The following is a 20,917-nucleotide window of genomic DNA, read 5'->3' as shown; positions in this document are numbered from 1 at the left end:
GTCTAGGTCCAGTTCCCGGGAGAGTCATGTCTTTTGGACACACAAGTCTCCATTAGTTGGTTAAGGTGGTTCTGATGGAATCTAGCTTTTGATGTCTGTGGAGTGAGGTGATCTCTCAGGTAGCTAAGGGCCAGTGCCATGGATGGCTTTTAATTTCACCCTGCTGGCCTTAAAGCTTAATAGTAATATGTACCGTAAGAATGTTTCCTTAGCAGTAGCAGCTTTCGGTAGCTTGGTCATATTCAAACTCTGTCTCAATTTTTTTAGTAGAGAAAAAAGTTGTCATACGGAATTCAGATTTTGGATTTCCCCCATTGCAATTCTGGCATCATGTTCTCTGTAAATATAATGCCGGGGGGCGGGGAGGGGAGAAATGCAATCATTTAATGTTAATGGCCTCTCAAAAATTGAGGACAAAGAATTGGGCAGCTTTTTAAGAAGGTGACTGTTACTAATGATCCACACATTAAGCAAATATAACTTCCCAGCTTGACAGCCTCCATTTCCCCTACTTGTCCTGTGTACCTTTTTCTGATAGCATAATCACTGAATAAAACCCTCGAAAACTTTCATCACTATGAATAAGGCCCTGATTCACCGCTGCCTTAGTCCGGTTTTATGCGGATGTAACTCCACTGCTGGCAACACGAGTGAATCAGGGGCAAAATAATTAAAATAGATGAATAGAGAGAGGCGTTTTGCCTATTTGGCGAGAGAGGAGGAGAGGGAGGATTCCTCAGTTTGGGTGTGTGCGGAGAGTCCTCTCGTTTGGGGGGACTACCGCGTGTGTGTATTCCCCATTGCGATGTGCGCGTGCACTCTGCTACTGAAGGAGTGTGTGTGTGTGTGTGTGTGTACGGAGGCTTTCGAACCCTCCCGCCCATAGCGCCCCCACAGCTCTCCCTCCCCTCCCGAGCTCGCTTCGCGCAGAACGCAGAGTATTTTGTCCCGTGCCGAGCCCCCTCCTCCAGGTGCTGCGCGTTGCCATGGCACTTTCCGCCCGGCTCCGGCCAGGGTGTGGGGAGGCGGCGCGGCCTTTGCTGGCCTGAGCCCGAGGGGCCGCAGCTTTTCGGGACCCGGTTCCTCCCTCGCTGGCCCACGCCCGGGGCAGCCCCGCTGCGCGCTCCCCCAGCTCCCGCCTCCAGCTGCCGCCTCCTGCTGGTTCCGTGGGCTCCGGCTGCGGTAGAAGGTGGCGGCGGGCGCTGCCCGGAGCTGCAGGCGGCGGCGGGGAAGATGGCGGGGAACGGTGGGGGCTTCGCCGGCGCGGGAAGCGGGGAGATCATCCAGCTCAACGTAGGGGGCACCAGGTGAGCGGGGTGGGGGGGCGGGCGCTGCAGGGAAGGGAGCCCATGGGGGACTGAGGGGTCCGAGCTGGGGGGCGGATTCTGGGGCTGGGAAGGGGGGTCTGGGGGAGGGTAGTGTGGGCGGTCAGGAGCCCCAGCAATGGGGTCTAGGGGAGGGCAGTGGGAGCTGGCGGGGCGTGGGGGAGCCCCAGCAATGAGCAGAGAGAGCTGGGGGAGGGCAGCGAGAGCTGGGGGGGGGGGAGCCCCAGCAATGGGCATCGGGGTCTGGGGGAGGGCAGCGAGAGCTGGGGGGGGGGGAAGCCCCAGCAATGGGCATCGGGGTCTGGGGGAGGGCAGCGAGAGCTGGGGGGGGGGAGCCCCAGCAATGGGCATTGGGGTCTGGGGAAGGGCAGCGAGAGCTGGGGGGGGGGGAGCCCCAGCAATGGGCAGCTGGGTTTGGGAGAGGACAGTGTGAACTGGTGTAGGGCTGGTGGGGGCATAAGGGGGAGGGAAGACCCAGTGATGGGGAGCTGGGGACCAAAGTTAGGGGGAAGGTAGTGCGAGTTGGTTGTGGGGCAGGGGAGTTAAGGGGGAGAAGAGCCGTAGTCTGGGGTGCAGGACTAGGCGGATCATGCATCTCCCTCAGGTGTCCCAGGAACAGGATCTGTTTAGTTATGTCATCGAGACCTGGTCCACCTAGGACTTGTTGCATTATTCCTTGGTCTAGTCTGTCTGTGTCCCGGTCTGGTCTGTCTGTGTCCCAGTCTTGTCCTGGCTTCCTGCTGATAGGGCTTGTCCGGAAGCTGCTGAGCCAAGGCTCAACCCAGTTGTCACTGCATTTTGGTCTTGATATTTGGCATCATATTGCAAAGGGAACTCATTTTGGGGATGTGCCCAAGTTTTGCCATGTTGCAGGTAGCTTTGCCTAGGTTGTGTTTGTGATGGAGCTGCCTGGGTGATAAAGAAAATTTGGGCCTATCTAACGTGTTTCAAAGGAGTCAAAATCAGGACTATCCAGGGGGAAAGCAGATATTGTGGCCCTGTGCGTGCACTCAGTCCCAGGGAATGTCTACTGCTCCTAGGTATTTTAAAATGGTTACAGTAATTTATCTATCACATTTATGTCTGTGAATGGCATTTGGGTCTTTTGGGGTAAAATATATTTGAAGGGGTGGAATGTTCTGGTCAGGGCTCTGTATAATTAAGTATTGGAGAATGAAATTGATATTATAATTTTGACAGATATATGATTATTTTAAGCATTTTTTAATTTCTATCAATTTAAGTGTTTGCTGTTGTGAAAAATATGGACATTAAGTATTTTTATAGTTTTTATTTATTTAAATTTTTACAGTTGCAGGAAATTATGGGGTGGGGTCAGACAGTAGCATTTTAATGACAGTAGGTGTTGAGATTAAAAAAGTTAGATTTGTAACTGTTGAAGCACAAATTGTCAATATCACATGCAAAATATACAAAGCAAATATCCTTAAATCAATCTCATAATAAGTTCTCAAGCAGCATTTTTCTTATTTTGCCTATCTGTACATTTTGGTTAAATGGAAATATTTTTATTGGTTTGTGTATATGGGGAAATCAACATTTTCTGACTAAAAACCTAATCCTTCCAAGCCTTTGTATACTGTACTATAAGGCCTTGGATTCTCTAGCAATCTAGTAGAAAGTCTGGAACATCTGTGTCAGCCTCAGATGTGTTAAAATGGAGGTTTTTATGAAATATAAAAATGAATAATGTAAGTATAGTTACCCTGTATTGTTGTTTTGATATTGAGTTTGTCTTATTTTTTGCTGCTCTTCTACTTTCAGTGTCTGATATGAAGAAGCATTCTGTATTAAAAATGCATAACTGCGTTGTAAATTGTGCATGCAAAGCGGGAGGGACGGAGCTGGAAGTTCTGAAAATTTGTTAGGGAACAATTGGGGCAGCTTTGGGATTGTGGGGTTAATATGTTACCTGAATGTTTTTGCTAAAATGATAAGCAGCGAAATAGACAACAATATTGTCATTAGAATGCACTCTGAAACATAAAGAAGAGAACACTTTATTGAGATGAATATAATTCATACTTCTTGGAGCAATAGTTTCAAGCTGTCTGCAGATTCACAAAGACAGCATTGCGTTAGTTTCCACTTTGTGTTTTCAAGGTTATCTTTGCAGCCATGTGGTCTAGAAACATAACTTGGTAAAACTTTAAGCTGATATTTTATAGTACAGTTGTACAGCAAACTTACCCTCTGTAGCAAATGTTGCAGAATCTCAGAATTCACAGGCCTCTGATTATACTATAACTCTGATTTACTGAAACTTCTGCCTAGGGGATACCTTAAAATTAGTAGGCAAAACTGATATCTGAAAGTGTCCTCAGGGCCAATTTATGGCATTGGTTAAAATTTATGTTGTGTAAGTATAACCCAAACCAGGGTTGGTTGTGCCTACCTTGAGAACCCTTCACTATTCTGCAGTTATACAGTGGCCTATTTGTACAGTGTTTAGGAGTAAGTCACTTAAAAGTCGCAAAACTGCAGATCATGTTTTGAAATATATTTAGCAAATGATTATGAAAATCACAGAGAAGTATAAGCAGGAGACATGTTGAGGGAGAAATATGTTTCTTCAGACTAAGAGTTATTGAATTGCTAATTTGCTAACAGATATAGAGTAGGAATTTCTTCAGATTCCCTAGTTTACAAAAGAAACCACTCTGTCCTTCACTTTACTTTGTCTCCATAGTTTTTTGTAGTCCAGGTTTGCAATTACATGTTTCTAGAAAAAGTGGATATTGCTAAATTTATAACTTCAGTGGTTCTAACTGTATTGTTTCTCATTCCGCAAATACCTACCTTTATTTTCTGTATTTTATTGTATTTCTGTAAGTTTGTTGCTGCTTTGTCAATGTAGCATCTGCCCTTCCAAAGCTATGTGGATAATGCTTTGTATAAATTTTGGGTGCTAAACTTGAGAATCCTGTACAGATTGAGTTTGTCACTTTTTTTAAACCTTACAAAATTGTGTATTTTCTCTTACATTTCTGAAAATTATGTATTGTATTAGTAGAATATACAGTATAATGGATTGTAAATAGGAAAGTAGAAGAGTGATGCTTATGTTAAGTGCTAACAGTATAGTAGAAAGATTAAAGCAATGAAAATAAATTACTTTTTTCCAAAGTAGATAAATATACTCGCAGTTTTGGAGTTTTCCTGCAACTTCTAAAATATCGTGGTAGGAACGTACTTGTTATGGTGTTTTTTGTTGTTTACAAAGTATCCTCGCTTTTTTGTGCGTGCAGAATAAGTGTCTCAGGGCATGGTTACACAAGAGACTTTACAGCACCACTGCAGCTTCGTTGCCGTAAGCTCTCTAATGTAGCTGCTCTAAGCTGACGGGAGAGAGCTCATTGGTGGGAGAAGCTCTCCCGCCAGCGTAGCGCTGTCCACACTGGCACTTAGGTCGGTATAACTTATGACACTCAGGGGTGTAAATAAATCACTCCCGAGTGACATAAATTATGCCGACATAAACTGTAGTGTAGACATAGCCTCAGAAAGAGGGAATGGACCTGGGGGAGAATAAAGTAAGTTGTTCATATCTTACTCAGGAATATGTGCCTTGGCCAAGCTGTTGTTTGTCTATGTAGTGTAAGTAACTCTGGATGAATCTTTCCCTTTCTTCTTTCCAACATTTAATTTTGCATTTGTTTGGGAATCCACCTTATTTAGTACAATGCAGTATTCTTTTTTTAAAAAGAGGAATGGAAATATGACTAATGTCTGAAGAGTGAGTGTGTCAGGTCTCTTTGGAAGGAGGAAGGGCTCCTGAGTGAGTTATGGGCTGTAAAGTTAAGCAGTTTTCTAAAGAAGATTGGAAAGACTGAGTCTTTCTGTGTAGCACTATAGATGCTATATGATGCTTTACATAGTAAAAACATGATCGCTGCCTTCTTGTATTCTAAATTGAGTGTAACAAAATAGGATGTAGAGGGCGGAAGGAATACACAAACTAAGATTTAGAAGGGTCAGGATGATATGATATGCATCATGTCACCATGCTGTGTGAAGCCCTGGGGACAAAACATGAAAAGTTTTAAGATAGGGATTTGGAGTCAGTGAAACGACTTATGAAAAGTTGTGGTTAGGCTAGTGGTGAATGAGCTGTGTGTTGGTAGGGCCAGAAAGAAGGAGGTTACAGATTTTGAGGCAAGGAGATGATGCTTAAGGCACAGAGGGATTTTGACAGTAGGTTTGGAAAGGGATATATATGTAAATAGCAGGAGTTAGCAACAGACTAACTGTGCAGGGTAAAAGAAACAAGGTAACAGTGAAGTGGTAGGCCAGGATAGGGAAGCTTCATGAAACTGTCTTCCTTGAGAATGAATACAGTACTGGGACATTCATATCATTAGGTCTACTTCTGTTTGTATGATGCACTGTATATTATTTCAGATATTAATAAATAGCTTGAACAAGCTCACACAATAAAAAATAAGGAAAGACTTTGACATACTGATGTGTGTCTCAGGAAATACAATAAAGATTTTCCCCCCTGAAAATTTTATATTGGTAAACATTTGATTAGTGTTGCTTATAGACTGAAAAGTTTACCGTTGATAATAATAGTCTTCCTAAATTACAAGATACCTTTTAGTTACACTTCAACGTTTTTCTTTAATGTAGCTTATCTTCAGTATGCTTACATGTGTTGCGCAAAGAAGTGATTTGATTCAAAAACTTATTTTACAATATAAGGGCCAAATTCAATCCTGTCACAAGTCTTCTGAAGTCATTGGAATTGCATTTTCTAGCTTTATGGCTGAATATGGCCCTAGGAATATCAGACTGTAAAACTTTTGGAAAGATAATTGTACAAGGTGTTACTGGTGAAAATGGCTAACTTCACATTTAGTCACAGAAATATGGGGGAAAATACAACCTCCGTTTGCATTCCTTCATATTTGTAAGTAATTATTGATAATTTCTTTACACCTGTTTTTTGTATGGGAAGAAGAATCTAGAGGCTATTAATGAGCAGAATTGACTTCTGCTTCTTACTGTGTGATCTAGAAATATTGAAAATATTCCACCAAATATTGCAAACTACTTCACTGGTTAAATCATATTTAAAACAGTGGCTTGCATTTAATTTTGTATCCCATCAGATATAGATTCTTGATGCATCTGTACAAATAAACAGTTTGGATGAAATGCATTAGGCCAAATTGTGATGTTCTTACATGAAATCATCAAAAACAGTCTAATATTTTGCATATTATATCTCTATCCTGATAGTTTGACATCTTTTTAAGTGTAATAATGAAACATTCATAAACAATTTTTTTCTAAAAAGAGTTTTCTATGTAACCATCAAATCACCCACGTTTTAATAGTAATAGCAGAAAGTTTTCATGATAAAATAAAACATAAAATAATTCAGATTGAAACATTTCCATACTAGTGATGCAAGAGCAGGAGAGCTATACAGGAGCGAAAAAAAGTCTGGAATGTATACCTAGTAAAATGTAAGACTACTTAAATCTGTACCCTGAATTTTTAATTGTTCTTCTTTGTTTCCTCGAGTATTGCAGAATGATGTAGACCAGTGGTTCTCAAAGTCGGTCCGCCGCTTGTTCAGGGAAAGCCCCTGGCGGTCTGGACCAGTTAGTTTATTTCCCATTGGCCGCGGTTCACCGTTCTAGGCCAATGGGGGCTGCGGGAAGGGCAGCCAGCATGTCCCTTGGCCTGCGCCACTTCCCGCAGCCCCCATTGGCCTGGAGCGGCGACCCGCAGCCAGTGGGAGCCGTGGTCGGCTGAACCTGCGGACGCGGCAGGTAAACAAGCCGGTCCGGCCCACCAGGGGCTTTCCCTGTACAAGGGGCGGACTGGCTTTGAGAACTACTGATGTAGACAAATATATTAGTGTGACTCATTTGCCATTGTGAGTAGTGTTACATTACTAGCTGTAGAAAATAAATAGTATTAATGTTAGTAGTAAGTGAGATTTATTTTTGGTTCTAACCTCTGGAATTTACTATTGCAAAGGAAATATTATTTTTGGAATTGCACTAAAATGCTCAGCGATAAACTTTTAAAATTGAAATATTAAAAATGCTGAACTATTTAAGGAACAAGAGATAAAATGTAATCTTGATGCTTTATGTTGATAGCATAATTTCGATTATAACCCTTTCGTATTTTAAATATGATTTATTCCTGTTTTTATAATGTAATAGTCTGATATTTTAAATTTGTATTTTTATATTCAAATGTGATGTTCATGGTTGATCAGAGGTGGAAATGAACTCTTGTCAAGGTTCCTTCCCAACTCTGAACTCTAGGGTACAGATGTGGGGACCTGCATGAAAAACCCCCTAAGCTTATTTTCACCAGCTTAGGTTAAAACTTTCCCAAGGTACACACTATTTTACCTTTTGCCCTTGGACTTAAATGCTGCCACCACCAAGCGTCTAACAAATATGTAACAGGGAAAGAGCCCGCTTGGAAACGTCTTTTCCCCCCAAAAATCCTCCCAAACCCTACACCCCTTTTCCTGGGGAAGGCTTGATAAAAATCCTCACCAATTTGCATAGGTGAACACAGACCCAAACCCTTGGATCTTAAGAACAATGAAAAAGTAATCAGGTTCTTAAAAGAAGAATTTTGATTGAAGAAAAAGTAAAAGAATCACCTCTGTAAAATCAGGATGGTAAATACCTTACAGGGTAATCAGATTCAAAACATAGAGAATCCCTCTAGGCAAAACCTTAAGTTACAAAAAGACACAAAAACAGGAATATACATTCCATTCAGCACAACTTATTTTATCAGCCATTTAAACAAAACAGAATCTAATGCATATCTAACTAGATTGCTTATTAGCCCTTTACAGGAGTTCTGACCTGCATTCCTGCTCTGGTCCCAGCAAAAGCAACACACAGACCGAGAGAACCTTTGTTTCTCCCCCCCGCTCCAGCGTTGAAAGTATCTTGTCTCCTCATTGGTCATTTTGGTCAGGTGCCAGCGAGGTTATCCTAGCTTCTTAACCCTTTATAGGTGAAAGGGTTTTTCCTCTGGCCAGGAGGGATTTAAAGGTGTTTACCCTTCCCTTTATATTTATGACAACTCTAAAAGGCAACTTTCAGTAGTCATTCTTTAATATATATTGCTGATATCAGATTTTTCTAGATAGAAATTTGATACAAGGTTGATAATACTATAATCTTTGTAAAATTACATCATTGTAATCCTAGAATCTTCGGATAGCTTTATATCAGATTGTTTGTTTGTTTGTTTGTTTCTTATCCAAACCAGTTGTTACATGTAGCACAAACTAGTCAATATTCTGTCTGAATCTCAAACTAACATCTGTAAATCTTTATATTACTTCTCACTCAGCGATATTGTGAGGTGAAGATTTGGAAATAGGGATGATTGTTTGATTTCTAATGTTTATGAATAATATTTCTTAAAGCTTGGTGAAAACAATTGGCTTAAGCAATAGTAGTTTCATGTTCTTATTGGGTGTAAAAAGCATTGAGCTTAAAATTGTCCACAGAACCCTTTGCAGAATGGCCAGGCGGTTTTAGTGTAGACATCAGTCTATTCTGTTGTTTTCTTTAGATAATTCTAGCTGTGTGGGTCACATACTTTTCCTTTTTAATGAAAATACAAATGGAAAGGTTTAGCCTGCTTTGATTAACTGAGTGGATATGTTCTGGTTTGGCTCACATTCTGAGGAATATCCTTTTGTGTGTAATTGCCTTCCATTGGGATTGAAGATGCTAAGGAATAAAATATCTAGGGTTTTGCACATTGATTCTTTCTTGAAGAGGGTTCCAGCTTTTATAGAGAAATCTCCTATCATACTGTGCAAATTCGAAGAGAAAGACAGGCCTGTAAGATAATGTTTGATAGTTCCTTGAAAATATCAACATGACGATCGCCCAATTTGAGGCAACAATGGATGATCTGGACAATAAGATGGAGGAGATGAATTTTTGTATCAAAAGCATGGAATGCTGAGTGGATTTTACCTCTTGTTCTAAGAATGTTGTTTTGCTCAGAGACAGGAAAAATTCTATGGTCGTTATCCATGCAAGACTTAAATAACTTTCATACCCTTGTTGAAATTCAGGCTTGGGGTACACTACATACTTACTATGTTATAACTATGTCGCTCGGAGATGTGAAAAATCCACACACCTGAGCGACGTAGTTATATTGACCTTAATCCCCCTTGTAGAGACAGCACTATGTTGGCGGGAGAGCTTCCTCACTGACATACTTACTGCCTCTCATGGAGGTGGCGTTATTAAGCGATGGGAGAGATTTCTCCCATCGGCTTAGAGCATCTTCACCAGACATGTTACAGCAGTGCCAATATAAATTTGTGCTGTAGACTGGCCCTAGGTGTCTGGCATAAAAAGCCTTAGCTTATTAATTGAGTTATTAGACTTCCTTTCTGGTTCTGTGGAGTACTTGAATGCCAGCATTGTGTGCAGTCTCAGAAAAGGAGAGTGAGCCTTCGCGCAACAAATACCCTGTAGGCTACAAGGTAAGGTGCTCTAGCCTGGGGACAGACCATGAGTTCAGGTGTCCTTTTCCATTCTGTTAATATTTTTGTGCATGTCAGAACCTTATTGACCAAGGCCTTGTAATACACCCTATAGACTTGCAACTATTATTTCCTTCTCCATCCATTTCAGATAGGATAATTGATGCTGCACAAGGGCAATAGACTGAATCAGTGGTTTCACAACTGATAGAAATATAGCTTGAATATCTGTTATCCCCAGTTCTCATTTATTTTTCTATATTTTCTTTAATCACAATAAAATTAAAAAGTAATTTTATAATTACAATAATTCTTCAAGAAGTATAGCTGTGATGCAGATAACACTTTTTGAAAGTTTGAAGGTGCACTCAGTTTTTGGTCTGCCCAACTTCCACATCTGATGTGTGCAAATGTCTGGTATGGCTGCTCACTTAGCTGGATATACTGGATATATAAATTATTGCGTGTATAACTTTTACTAGGAATTGCTACTTCTGAGTCCCAGAAATGAGGTCTAGATTTTATTTTTACGTTTCTTGCTCTGCATGTGTATTATCTGTATTAAACTCTTAGTAATTTTAATGCTCATATTAACTTTAATAACAGTGAATACTAGTTTTTAGGGCAGTTAAGTAAGTAATACTGGAACCGACAGCCAACTACAGCTGGACATTGTCATCACCAACGAGGACTGGAAGAAGATCATCATGGTGGACATCATAGTGCCCTTCGAAAACAGGACTCCAGCCTTCCATGATGCCTGAGCTTGAAAGCTGGAGAAATATGCCTTTCTGGCTGACACCCTGAGAGCTAGGGGCTACGAAGTCCAAACTCACGTGCTGATCGTCAGAGCCCTGGGCGCATGGGACCCCGGTAACGAGCGAGTGCTGAGAGAATGTGGAGTTGGTCAACGCTACGCTTGGCTGATGCGGCAACTCATGGTGTCGGATGCTGTCAGGTGGTCGAGGGACATCTACATAGAACGCATCACTGGACACTGACAATACCAGGAGGGATGAGCTGGAGTGCCGATGATAAGCGCAGTCCGGAAAGTAACTCAAATGCTTTTTTTTCCTCTAAATGAACAGCCTATCCTAATTCTCAGTGACTGAGGGACAATCTCCACTCATTGATATATTTTGCTTTCCACAACCAAATCTCTCTACAAATTTTCATGAGTGTACCTGTGTATTCGGATTCTAAAATCTAAATTGTATTGTTAAATCTATTCACCTAAATTTGGGTTATTGCTGATTATGTACTCTATGTATCCTATGACTTTAAAAACAAACTTTGCATTTGTGGATAATCTAAACACTATACCCAGATGTACAGACACTCTTTTCCCAACCTATGTAGTAAATTGTGCTATTGTGAAATAAGGACTGTATCCCCACTTTCTTATTATGATCTACTGCTATTGTCTGTCTTGCATGATTTTCTCACTTGGATTTACTCATGGAGAATTAGCCAGAGGGTTTTTTGTTTTCTCACAGTTTTTAGTTTTCTGTTTTATTCTTCTAGCACTTCTTTTACACGAGGATGCTTAAAGTTGGTCTCCTTCATAAATGGATTGATTTTTCAGGATTTCTGAGCACATATGTATCCCAGTGAAATCAGTGCTCAGCACCTTTGAAAGCTAGGCCATTATTGCTTAGGGCCCAAATTCTTAAAGGTACTTAGGCATTGCAATGCTGAGCAAAGCATGCCTTGACTGATTTAGGTTCCGAAGTCTCATTGAAAGTCATTGGTACTTAGCCTCCTCTGTATTAGATTTTTATAGGACATTGACCTGTGGCTGGTGAACGTTGGTCATGAGCTCTCAGCTTTGAAAAAAGTTCACAGGGCATAGCTAAGGTAATGTTTTGTATCATTTCAAAATTGAGTTACTCCTACTTTGAGATAAAGTGCTATAAATAAAAATGACATTTACCTAATTGTTCTAAGGATATAGTTTGGCCAATTGGAGAAGCTTTAAATAACTGAAATTTTGGATGTTTAAAGAATATATTTAAAGAATTTTCAAAGGTTTGAAGATTGAGAAATGACTGTATTTACCGTATTGTAGTATAAATCACTGTTTTCTTTGGCTACGGCAAATTAGGAAAAATTGTTTCTCTTATTCTGAATTTTATAAGCATACGTAATTAGGGTATGTAGATATTTTATTTTTAAGAAGGAAAAATTGAATTCCAGTATATACCTGATGATAAAGGAAACTGTAGCAAAACCAACAGCTGAAAAGTTACAGAAAATCTCCTTAAACTCTCAGTAGCTCAAGTAACAAAAGGCTTTGGTTCATTTTTTTTCTGGCAGAAAAAATAAATTCTTGTTTTGCATGTTGTTCCTGGTCAGTGCCAACACTAGATTTCTTTGTTCAGATTTGGGATTGTCATGCTTGCATTGAACCACTGAATGACTACACACAGTCTTCACTGTATATAGTACAGAGGAGTTTTTTATATGGGTGCTTCTACTTTTTGCAGTGGTAGAAAGTAATGTTTTCCTTCAATAAATAGGAAATGTAGGCACTGAAAATATGAAGCAGAGCCAGAAAAGGGATGAATTCATAAAATACTTGTTCTTTAGAGACATCATGAAATGCATCCATTTATTGTATAAAGTATTTTGGAACTTTACCCTCAAATTTCCTCTCTTCAGCCCCTTCCTGTCTACAATAGCTCCACTTAATGATGTTGTCTTCAAAGATTCCTCAATTCTGGAACTGTTTAGGGGAGATTATTGGAATTGCATGCTTTGGGTGAACCAGTATTGTTGGGTTTTTTTGTTTTTGTTTTTAGCGGGCGCTGTATTTTAGGAACCCCTTGCCCAAATGATCCCACGTTTGGATAATTAACCCTACCCTACACTCCCACAAAACATAACAAATTGCAAGACAATCTGTGTAAGCACACAGATTTTAGAGTACTAAGGTCATATCTACACTACAGAGTTAACTCAACTTAAGTTATGTTGATGATCATAAGCCTCTTTAATTACATCGTTGCTCTAACAATGTCGCAAAAAGTTCTTTGCCTCTCTTTGAGGTGGTTTTATTATGTCAGCATACCAAGGGAGTTACATCCGTGGGAGGAGCATTTCAGTGTTTCACATCCACTGTTTTGTTGATGAAAGCTGATTTTTGTCGACAAGGTGTGTAGTGTCGACAAGACCTCAGAAGAGTCATTTTAACAGGAAGAGCTTTTCAACTTAGGCCATGTCTACGCTACCACTTATGTCTGCAAAACGTATGTCGCTCAGGGGTGTGAAAAAACCACACTCCTGAGCAATGTAAGTTTCGCAAGCATAAGTGCTTGGGTGCCTAGCGCTGTGGTGGTGGGAGAGCTTCTCCTGCCGCTCCTGCAGGTGGTTTTATTATGTCAGTGGGAGAGCTCTCTTCCGTCCTCATAGAGTGGCTACACAAGTGATCTTACAGCGGTGCAGCTGCATCGTTACAGCTATGCTGCTGTAAAGTCACTAGTGTAGACATGGCCTTAGCTAGAGAAGAGCTGGCACTCTAGTATAATATTGTATGAAATTAGAGGGAGAATAGGAGGGATGGGCTCGAGACATCCATCAACAACGGAACTGACCCATAGATGTAGCCTTAAACAACATCTCTGAGAGGTGTGAACTGCTTCACTCGTGTGAGTGGATGTTCCACTTTCCCCCTCCCCAGTGCTGGAGAGTTTCTGATATGTGTCAAGCATACCCAATCTCAGCAGTATATTCCTGGTGCATGGTCTGAGCATGTCTGGCTCGCATGGGGAGGGGTAAAGGGAGGGGCTCAGACCCCCCATCCCACCCCAGAAAGGCAAGCCCCCTCCAGAACGTGACTTTCATGAGGGGGGCAGGGAAGGGGGGGTGTTCACACTCCAATACTTTGGTTGAAAGCCCCCAGATTGTAGAACATGCACAGGAAGGCAATGTGGGGTTACAGGCATTCCTGCCTCATCCCTATTCCCCCCAGGCCCTCTGTCACTCTCCCACCCCTACCTTCCCACTCCCCCTAGTCACCACTCTCCTCTTTATGACCTGGTGTCCCAATCCCCCACCGTCTATTCCCACCTTATCTTCTACCTCAATTTTCCTTTTCAGAGGGCACTTGCTTGTGTAGCTTTGTTTCTTTTTTTAAATAGCCTTCTGAATATTCTGCTGTACTCAGATTATGTTTCACAAAAATTAAAATCTCCCTTTGACAGAGGCAGATTGGAGCAATATTCCTTCTTTACTTCAAATTTTTACTTCAAATTTTTGCCCAGGGTTTGGATTTGAACGTACAGTGCCTGGGATGGTTCCAAGAACATAATGTACCTTTGGAGCCACCTAGGTTCTGTGATGTATAGGTAGTTTTCCAGATAGTTAGTGTGTGCGTCTCTCTCTGCATGTGCTCAGTATGATCCGTTAGAGGTATGAGTATGCGCGTAAGGCGTAACTGGAAAAAGCAAACTCTTTCAAATAATTTTTTAATTTGATTTCCCCCAAAGGGTGGTGGGTGCCATGCACTCTGTTGGGGGTAGCACTTAAGCGTTTTAGACCCTAGCCTGATGCTCTGAGCCCTGATTTGATCTGTCTGTGAGCAAAAAAACCATTGCCAGAACATGTTAACTTTATAAAAAAAAATGTTTTTCTGGAGGCTGTCCCCTGCCACCCCTCTGGAGACTGTATCTCGGGAATCCCATGGTCAAATGGCCCCAACTGTGGCTCACTGACTTTACCTCCTCCCTATGAGGCACACCAAATTTCAATGCAATCTGATTGACTGTCCAGATTTTAGAGCACGTAGAACAGTTGAGCTTTAAACAGAAAGCTGGTCCTAACTTTAATTCTAGCGGAGAGATTTCACTGGTAGACAATTGGGCATAAATAGCCGTTGCAGATAACTACAGGTACTATAAGTAGAGCCCTACCAAATTCACAGTCCATTTTGGTCAATTTCACAGTCATAGGATTTTTAAAATCATAATTTTCATGATTTCAGCTATTTAAATCTGAAATTTCATGGTGTTGTAATTGTAGAGGTCCAGACCCAAAAAGGAGTTGTGTGTGTGTGTTTGGGGGTGGGTGGGGAGGGTTGCAGTACTGCTACCCTTACCTCTGCGCTGCTGCTAGCAGCAGCACTGCCTTCTGAGCTGGGCAGCTAGAGAGTGGTGTCTGCTGGCTGGGAGCTCAACTTTGAAGGCAGAGCCAGCACCAGCGCAGAAGTAAGGATGGCATGATATGGTATTGCCACCCTTACTTCTGCACTGCTGCTGGTGGGGGACTGCCTTCAGAGCTGGGTGCCTGGCCAACAGCTGCCACTCTCTGGCTGCCCAGCTCTGAAGGCAGCACAGAAGTAAGTGAGACAATACTGCAGCCCCCCTAAAATAACCTTGATCCCCCTGCAATTCCCTTTTGGGTCAGGACCCCCAATTTGAGAAACGCTGGTCTCCCCCATGAAATCTGTATACAGCACACAAAAGACCAGATTTCATGGGGGGAGACCATATTTCTCTGATGAATTTTTCATGGCCGTGAATTTGGTAGGGCCCTAACTATAAGCACACTCTAAAATATTTTTTACGTACTACTTCGTCATTATTACTGACACTCTCCCTAAGTTTGTTGCATCTTGTCTTAATTTAGGGCTTAATCTTGCAAATACTAGCACTATTGATCTAGTCCTTTGTATAAAGTTACTCAAATGACATGAATGTTTGCAGGGGCAGGACCCTGGATTGTAAGATATTTGGGGCAGGAATTGTATCACTGAGTGTTTTTGTATAGGGTCTAGCACAATGATTGGGGCCCTGATTTGGGGCCTCCAGATGCTGTAATACAAATGAGAGGTAAGAATAATATAGTTTCTTCACATCTTTTCTTTGAGATTTTTACACATAGTAAGGAATTCACTCTAGAATCAGCTTTCCAAACCACTCTCTGACCTCTAAGGATATGTCTGCTCTGCAAAATAAAGACCCAGAGCAGTGAGTCTTGGAGCCTGGGTTGACTGCAGTGTGAACTTTCAGGCTGAGAGCCACCCCCTTTGCTGGGTTTCAGAACCAGGCTCCAACCTAAACCCAAATATCTATATAGCTGTTTTTAGCCCCATAGCATGAGCCTTGACCCCAAGTTAGTTGACCTGGGCTCTGAGACTTGCTGCCCTGGGTCTTTTTTTGCAGTGTAATGTATCCTAAGGCTTCTTTTAAGCAGTCTTGAAAAAAACAAAAACTCAATTTGATACTCTGTATGTGCAATGCTTGATTTTTTTTAATTTTTGGTCTTACAGGTTCAGCACCTCAAGACAAACACTAATGTGGATTCCAGACTCCTTTTTTTCCAGGTATTTCAAATGTTAATATATTTTACTAAGTAGAATTACTAGGCATTTAAAAAGCATTTTATATCATTACCACTATGAGAGTTTGATTACAGAAAAAAACATAAGTCACAACGCCATCCTGCTGTCACTGTTGGGGCAGAGCGAAGGAGGAGGATGGAGTGGTGAAGGGATCATTCATCTTCCTGAGATACTCATGCTGTGGGTGGGAGGCTCAGTGGGTGGTGGAGCTGAGCCAGACCTGCATTAGATCACCAGTATCCACCTTCTCCACTGCTGTTGCACAGTATGCTTCTGTAATTAAAATTGTAAGGGTTTCACCGTTGTGAATTTAACACATACATTTTTTCCCCTCTAATTTTTTTTGGGTCTACTCATAGCATATAAAAACTAGTGCCAAGTGGGGAGGGAGGAAGGAATAAACTGTCCATATGATCAGTTTTTCTGTCTTCCTCCTTCTCCAATCAGTCAGTGGTTAGCTTTTTGAATGTGAGGGTTTATTATCCTTTATAAAAATTGTTTTATCCTATCTAATGAAACTGTCGATATTCTCATGTCTCACTATTTTGACTCCTAGCAAGCCCTAGGTCTCAAAATTATGTCTAGTGGCAATAAGTTCCACATGTTAATTTTGCATTGTTAAAAATCTTTCTATTGGTTTAAAATATGTTGCCTTTCAAATTCCATTTTAAATGTCTGCTTGTGCTTGTGTCATGAGAGTGATAAATAGGAGCATCATATTTACCTTCTCCATGACATACATTATTTTGTATACCACGCTACTCCTTTGGGAGAGTTAGTAGTTAGATATTTAAATTCTTTTGTCTTCATATGTGAGAGAATTTTCAATATGTTATCTTTTAAAAAATATTATTTCTTGCTCTTTGCAGTAAGTAGCCTTCCAAATCAGAACAGTAAATAAGCCTGTTACTTACTTCTAACCCTCCCAAATATGCTGGGCTTTTCATCATTATTTTTAGGAAAAATCATGGTTTTTTTCCAACTATGCCAGGGGCGGGCAAACTTTTTGGCCTGAGGGCCACATCGGGTTTCCAAAATTGTATGGAGGGCCGGTTAGGGGAGGCTGTGCCTCCCCAAACAGCCAGGGGTGGCACTGCCACCGCCCCCATCCGACACCCCCCCCCTCGCTTCTCACCCCCTGATGGCACCGCGGGACCCTTGCCCCATCCACCCGCCCCCCCCCGCTCTCTGTCCCCTGACCGCCCCCGGACCCCCTGCCCCTAACTGTCCCCCGCTGCCCCATCCAACCCCTCCTCTCATTCCTGACTGCCCCCCGGGGACCCCTACCCCATCCAACCACCCCTTCTTCCTGACCACTCCCAGACCTCCCACCCCTAACTGCCCCCCACCGCCCCATCCAACCCCTCTCCTTCCTGACTGCCCCACCCCGGGACCCCTGCCATCACCCCTTCTCCCTGTCCCCTGACCGCCCCTGGAACACCCACCCCTGACTGCCTCCTGCCGCCCCATCCAACCCCTCCTCTCATTCCTGACTGCCCCCCCAGGGACCCCTACTCCATCCAACCCCTCCTGCTTTCTGTCCCCTGACCACCCACAGAACCCACGCCCCCATTCAACCCCCCTGTTCCCCACCCTCTGACCGCCCCTACCCCTATCCACACCCCTGACCACTCCCCGAACTCCCCTGCCCTCTATTCAACCCCCTGTGCTCCCTGGCCCCTTACCGCGCTGCCTGGAGCAGCACTGGCTGGCGGCCCAGCTGCACCAGGATAGGCAACCATGCCGGGCTGTGCAGCTGCACTACCCCAGGAGTTCACAGTCCCCCCGCCCAGAGCATTGTGCTGGTGGCGCAGTGAGCTGAGGCTGCGGGGGAGGGGAACAGCAGGGGAGGGGCTTGGGGCTAGTCTCCCCAGCCAGGAATTCAGGGACTGGGCGGGAGGGTCCCACGGGTCGTATGTGGCCCGCGGGCCGTAGTTTGCCCACCTCCTGAGCTCCGCTCTCTTTCCTTGACTATGCTTCACCCAAATGCGGATTAAGGTTTCCTGGGGCCCTGGGCCAGAGCAAGTGGGGGGCCCTTCCCAACCCCTTTGCCTGCGGCCCCCATTCCGCCTCTTCTGCCCGTGGACCTGTCCACAACCCCTTTCTGCCCCTTCCCCGGGGCCCGCCCCTGTTCCACCCAGGTCCTACCCGTTCTGCCTCCCACTGCAGCCCCGCAATGTCTTTTGCTCCTTTCTGCTTCCCCCCCGGCCAGTGGCCCCAGGACTGGCGGAACTCTGTCCCTTGTGCCTCAGGGCTCAGTGGGGAGTGAGAGCTCCTCCAGTCCCAGGGGCACTGAGGGGGTCCGGGTGCTGGGGCTTCCCCCGCGCTTCTGTGGGGGACCAGGGTCGGGGCACTGGGGTTTGTCACACTCCACCTGCCCAGTGGGGTCGGGTGTGGGGGCTTCCCCTGCCGCCCCATGGCTTCTGCACTGGCTTCAGTTGGGGATGGGGTCTGCTATGGGGGGCTTCCCCCATCCTGTGACTTCTGCTGGGGCTGCTGGTGGGGGGGAGGCTTCCCCCATCCTTTAGCTTCTGCCGGGGACGGGGTCGGGGATTGCTGCCAGGGATTGAGGGGGGGAATGGGGACTTCCCCCTCCTGCCCGACGGTTGGGGCTCTCGCCTTCCGCCACCCAGGGGCGGATTTTTCCAGAGCCCCCCAGTTGGCCAGGGCCCCTGGGCATGGGTCCTGTCAGCCCAGTGGCTAATCCACCACTGCCTTCACCTACCAACTGGCTGTCAGAACTCCAAGTTCTCATCCCTGGCAGCTAGTGTCTTCACAGAGGTAGCTAAGCAATGGTGGAATTTTCACGTCACCATGGCTTTCTGCCTTTCGTGTTTGAAGAGGATGAAGGAAGAATCCTTGTGAATGAGGCTGCTAGACAGCAATGTCTCTGGCAGCTACACTGGAACCATGAAGTAAATGGAGTTCCAGGGAGATGTCCTCATACGGAGGCAGCACAGGGAACCAACCCGCTTCCTGCCCTGCAGCTCCCCTTTCTTCCATGCGAAAGGATCTCAGCAGATGGCTAATTTTTACCCTAGTACAAAAATGACTGTTAAAATAACATTGGAGTATAAATCAGAGCTCCAACAAAAGGTGTCTGGATGAGTTTTTCATTAATTTCCTTTCAGAGATCATGAAGAATTCTTGGAGTCATATTGCCCAGAAAATTTGGAGCTTGACACTTGCTCAGTTATTAGGGGACTTCTAACTTTGAGTCATGGAAATATAGATGGGTTATTTGTATAATGGAAAGTTAGAATATTTCTGCACATGTTCAGTGTTCTCTCCTTCTAGACTGCATTATAACTCAAACAAATATTTTATGCTTTTCAGTTTACTGAGTGGAAGAATTTCAACACTTAAAGATGAAACTGGTGCTGTGAGTAATGCTACTGATAATTTATAAGAATGAATACTTATTTCCAAATTGGATCTATTTAGCAGAAGTAACTTGTATGCTGAAGCTCATACTAATAGTTCTAAAATGATAAGGTATTATTGATACATAGATGAGTGTTATAGATACAGTAAATACAGCAGACTAAGATTTGACCAAAGTATTTCGTTCCTTAAAAGATTTTTACTAGTTAAATAGAACTGCACCTCCCCCCCCCCCCCGTATGCTGATGTCACTTTTCCATCAGACGACCACCACCAGAAGACCCAGAAAAGTCAATTTTAACTAAAAAGCATAGGCGCCGACATTCCCTCTTTCCCGTGGGTGCTCGACCCCCTCTGTCTCTGTCCCCATCCCCACTCTACCCCTTCCATGAGGCCCCCTCCCTGCCCCGCCCCCATTCCAACCCCTTCCCTGAATTCCCCGCCCTGGCTCCTCCTCTTCCCTGCCTTCTCTCCTGAGCGCGCCACATTCCTGCTCCTTCTTTCCCCCCTCCCCCTCCCGCCGCCGAAGTGTGCTAACGCTGCCAAACAGCTATTTGGCGGTGGCCTGGTGGGAAGTGCTGGGAGGGAGGAGGGGGGGACGCGGCGTGCTCAGGGGAGGAGGAAGAGGTGGGGGGGGGGTGAGGGGAGCTTAGCTTCAGCCACTAATTTAATGAATTAGAGCACCCACTAATTTTTCCCCGTGGGTGCTCTAGCCTCAGAGCACCCACAGAGTCAGCGCCTATGTTAAAAAGCTAATGGTAACATTTTCAGAAGTGCTCAAGTCATTTAGGAGTCAATGGGGCATAAACTTCTAAGTCCCTTTGACCCTATATGACTTAGTTGCATTTGAAAATGTTACCCATATAAACTGAATAGGATATTTCATACATCATGAAGGAATCTCACAGTGAACTTTCAGAATAGGATGCATAATGAATGGGTTCATAATGAATGCCCAGAGCAAGCATAAAGAAAAGGAGTACTTGTGGCACCTTAGAGACTAACAAATTTATTTGAGCATCCCATGAAGTGAGCTGTAGCTCGCAAAAGCTTAACCTGTAGCTCATGAAAGCTTATGCTCAAATAAATTTGTTAGTCTCTAAGGTGCCACAAGTACTCCTTTTCTTTATGCGGATACAGACTAACACGGCTGCTACTCTGAAACAGAGCAAGCATAGTTCTGTGCTTTTTAGAATAGAATCATAGAATATCAGGGTTGGAAGGGACCTCAGGAGGTCATCTAGTCCAACCCCCTGCTCAGAGCAGGACCACTCCCCCAATTTTTGCCCCAGATCCCTAAATGGCCCCCTCAAGGATTGAACTCACAACCCTGGGTTTAGC

The 20,917-nt window shown here is 43.7% G+C and overlaps 1 protein-coding gene across 2 annotated transcripts in view; it reads left to right on the top strand.

The window, feature by feature from the left end:
- Positions 1-822: 822 nt before the first annotated feature.
- KCTD3 (potassium channel tetramerization domain containing 3) overlaps positions 823-20,917 on the top strand; it is a 62,561-nt gene continuing 42,466 nt past the window's right edge. Inside the window, exons 1-3 of one of the 2 annotated variants that reach the window (XM_037895723.2) lie at positions 823-1,307; positions 16,121-16,174; positions 19,529-19,574. In XM_037895723.2, the coding sequence (XP_037751651.1) occupies positions 1,234-1,307; positions 16,121-16,174; positions 19,529-19,574 (174 nt within the window). In that variant the 5' untranslated portion in view covers positions 823-1,233. The remainder of the gene's footprint in view (positions 1,308-16,120; positions 16,175-19,528; positions 19,575-20,917) is intronic. The other variant, XM_037895722.2, reaches the window with a different exon arrangement.

This window comes from Chelonia mydas, chromosome 3, assembly GCF_015237465.2.
Source record: "Chelonia mydas isolate rCheMyd1 chromosome 3, rCheMyd1.pri.v2, whole genome shotgun sequence".
Lineage (NCBI taxonomy): Eukaryota > Metazoa > Chordata > Testudines > Cheloniidae > Chelonia > Chelonia mydas.
This window is presented reverse-complemented; position numbering and strand designations above follow the sequence as displayed.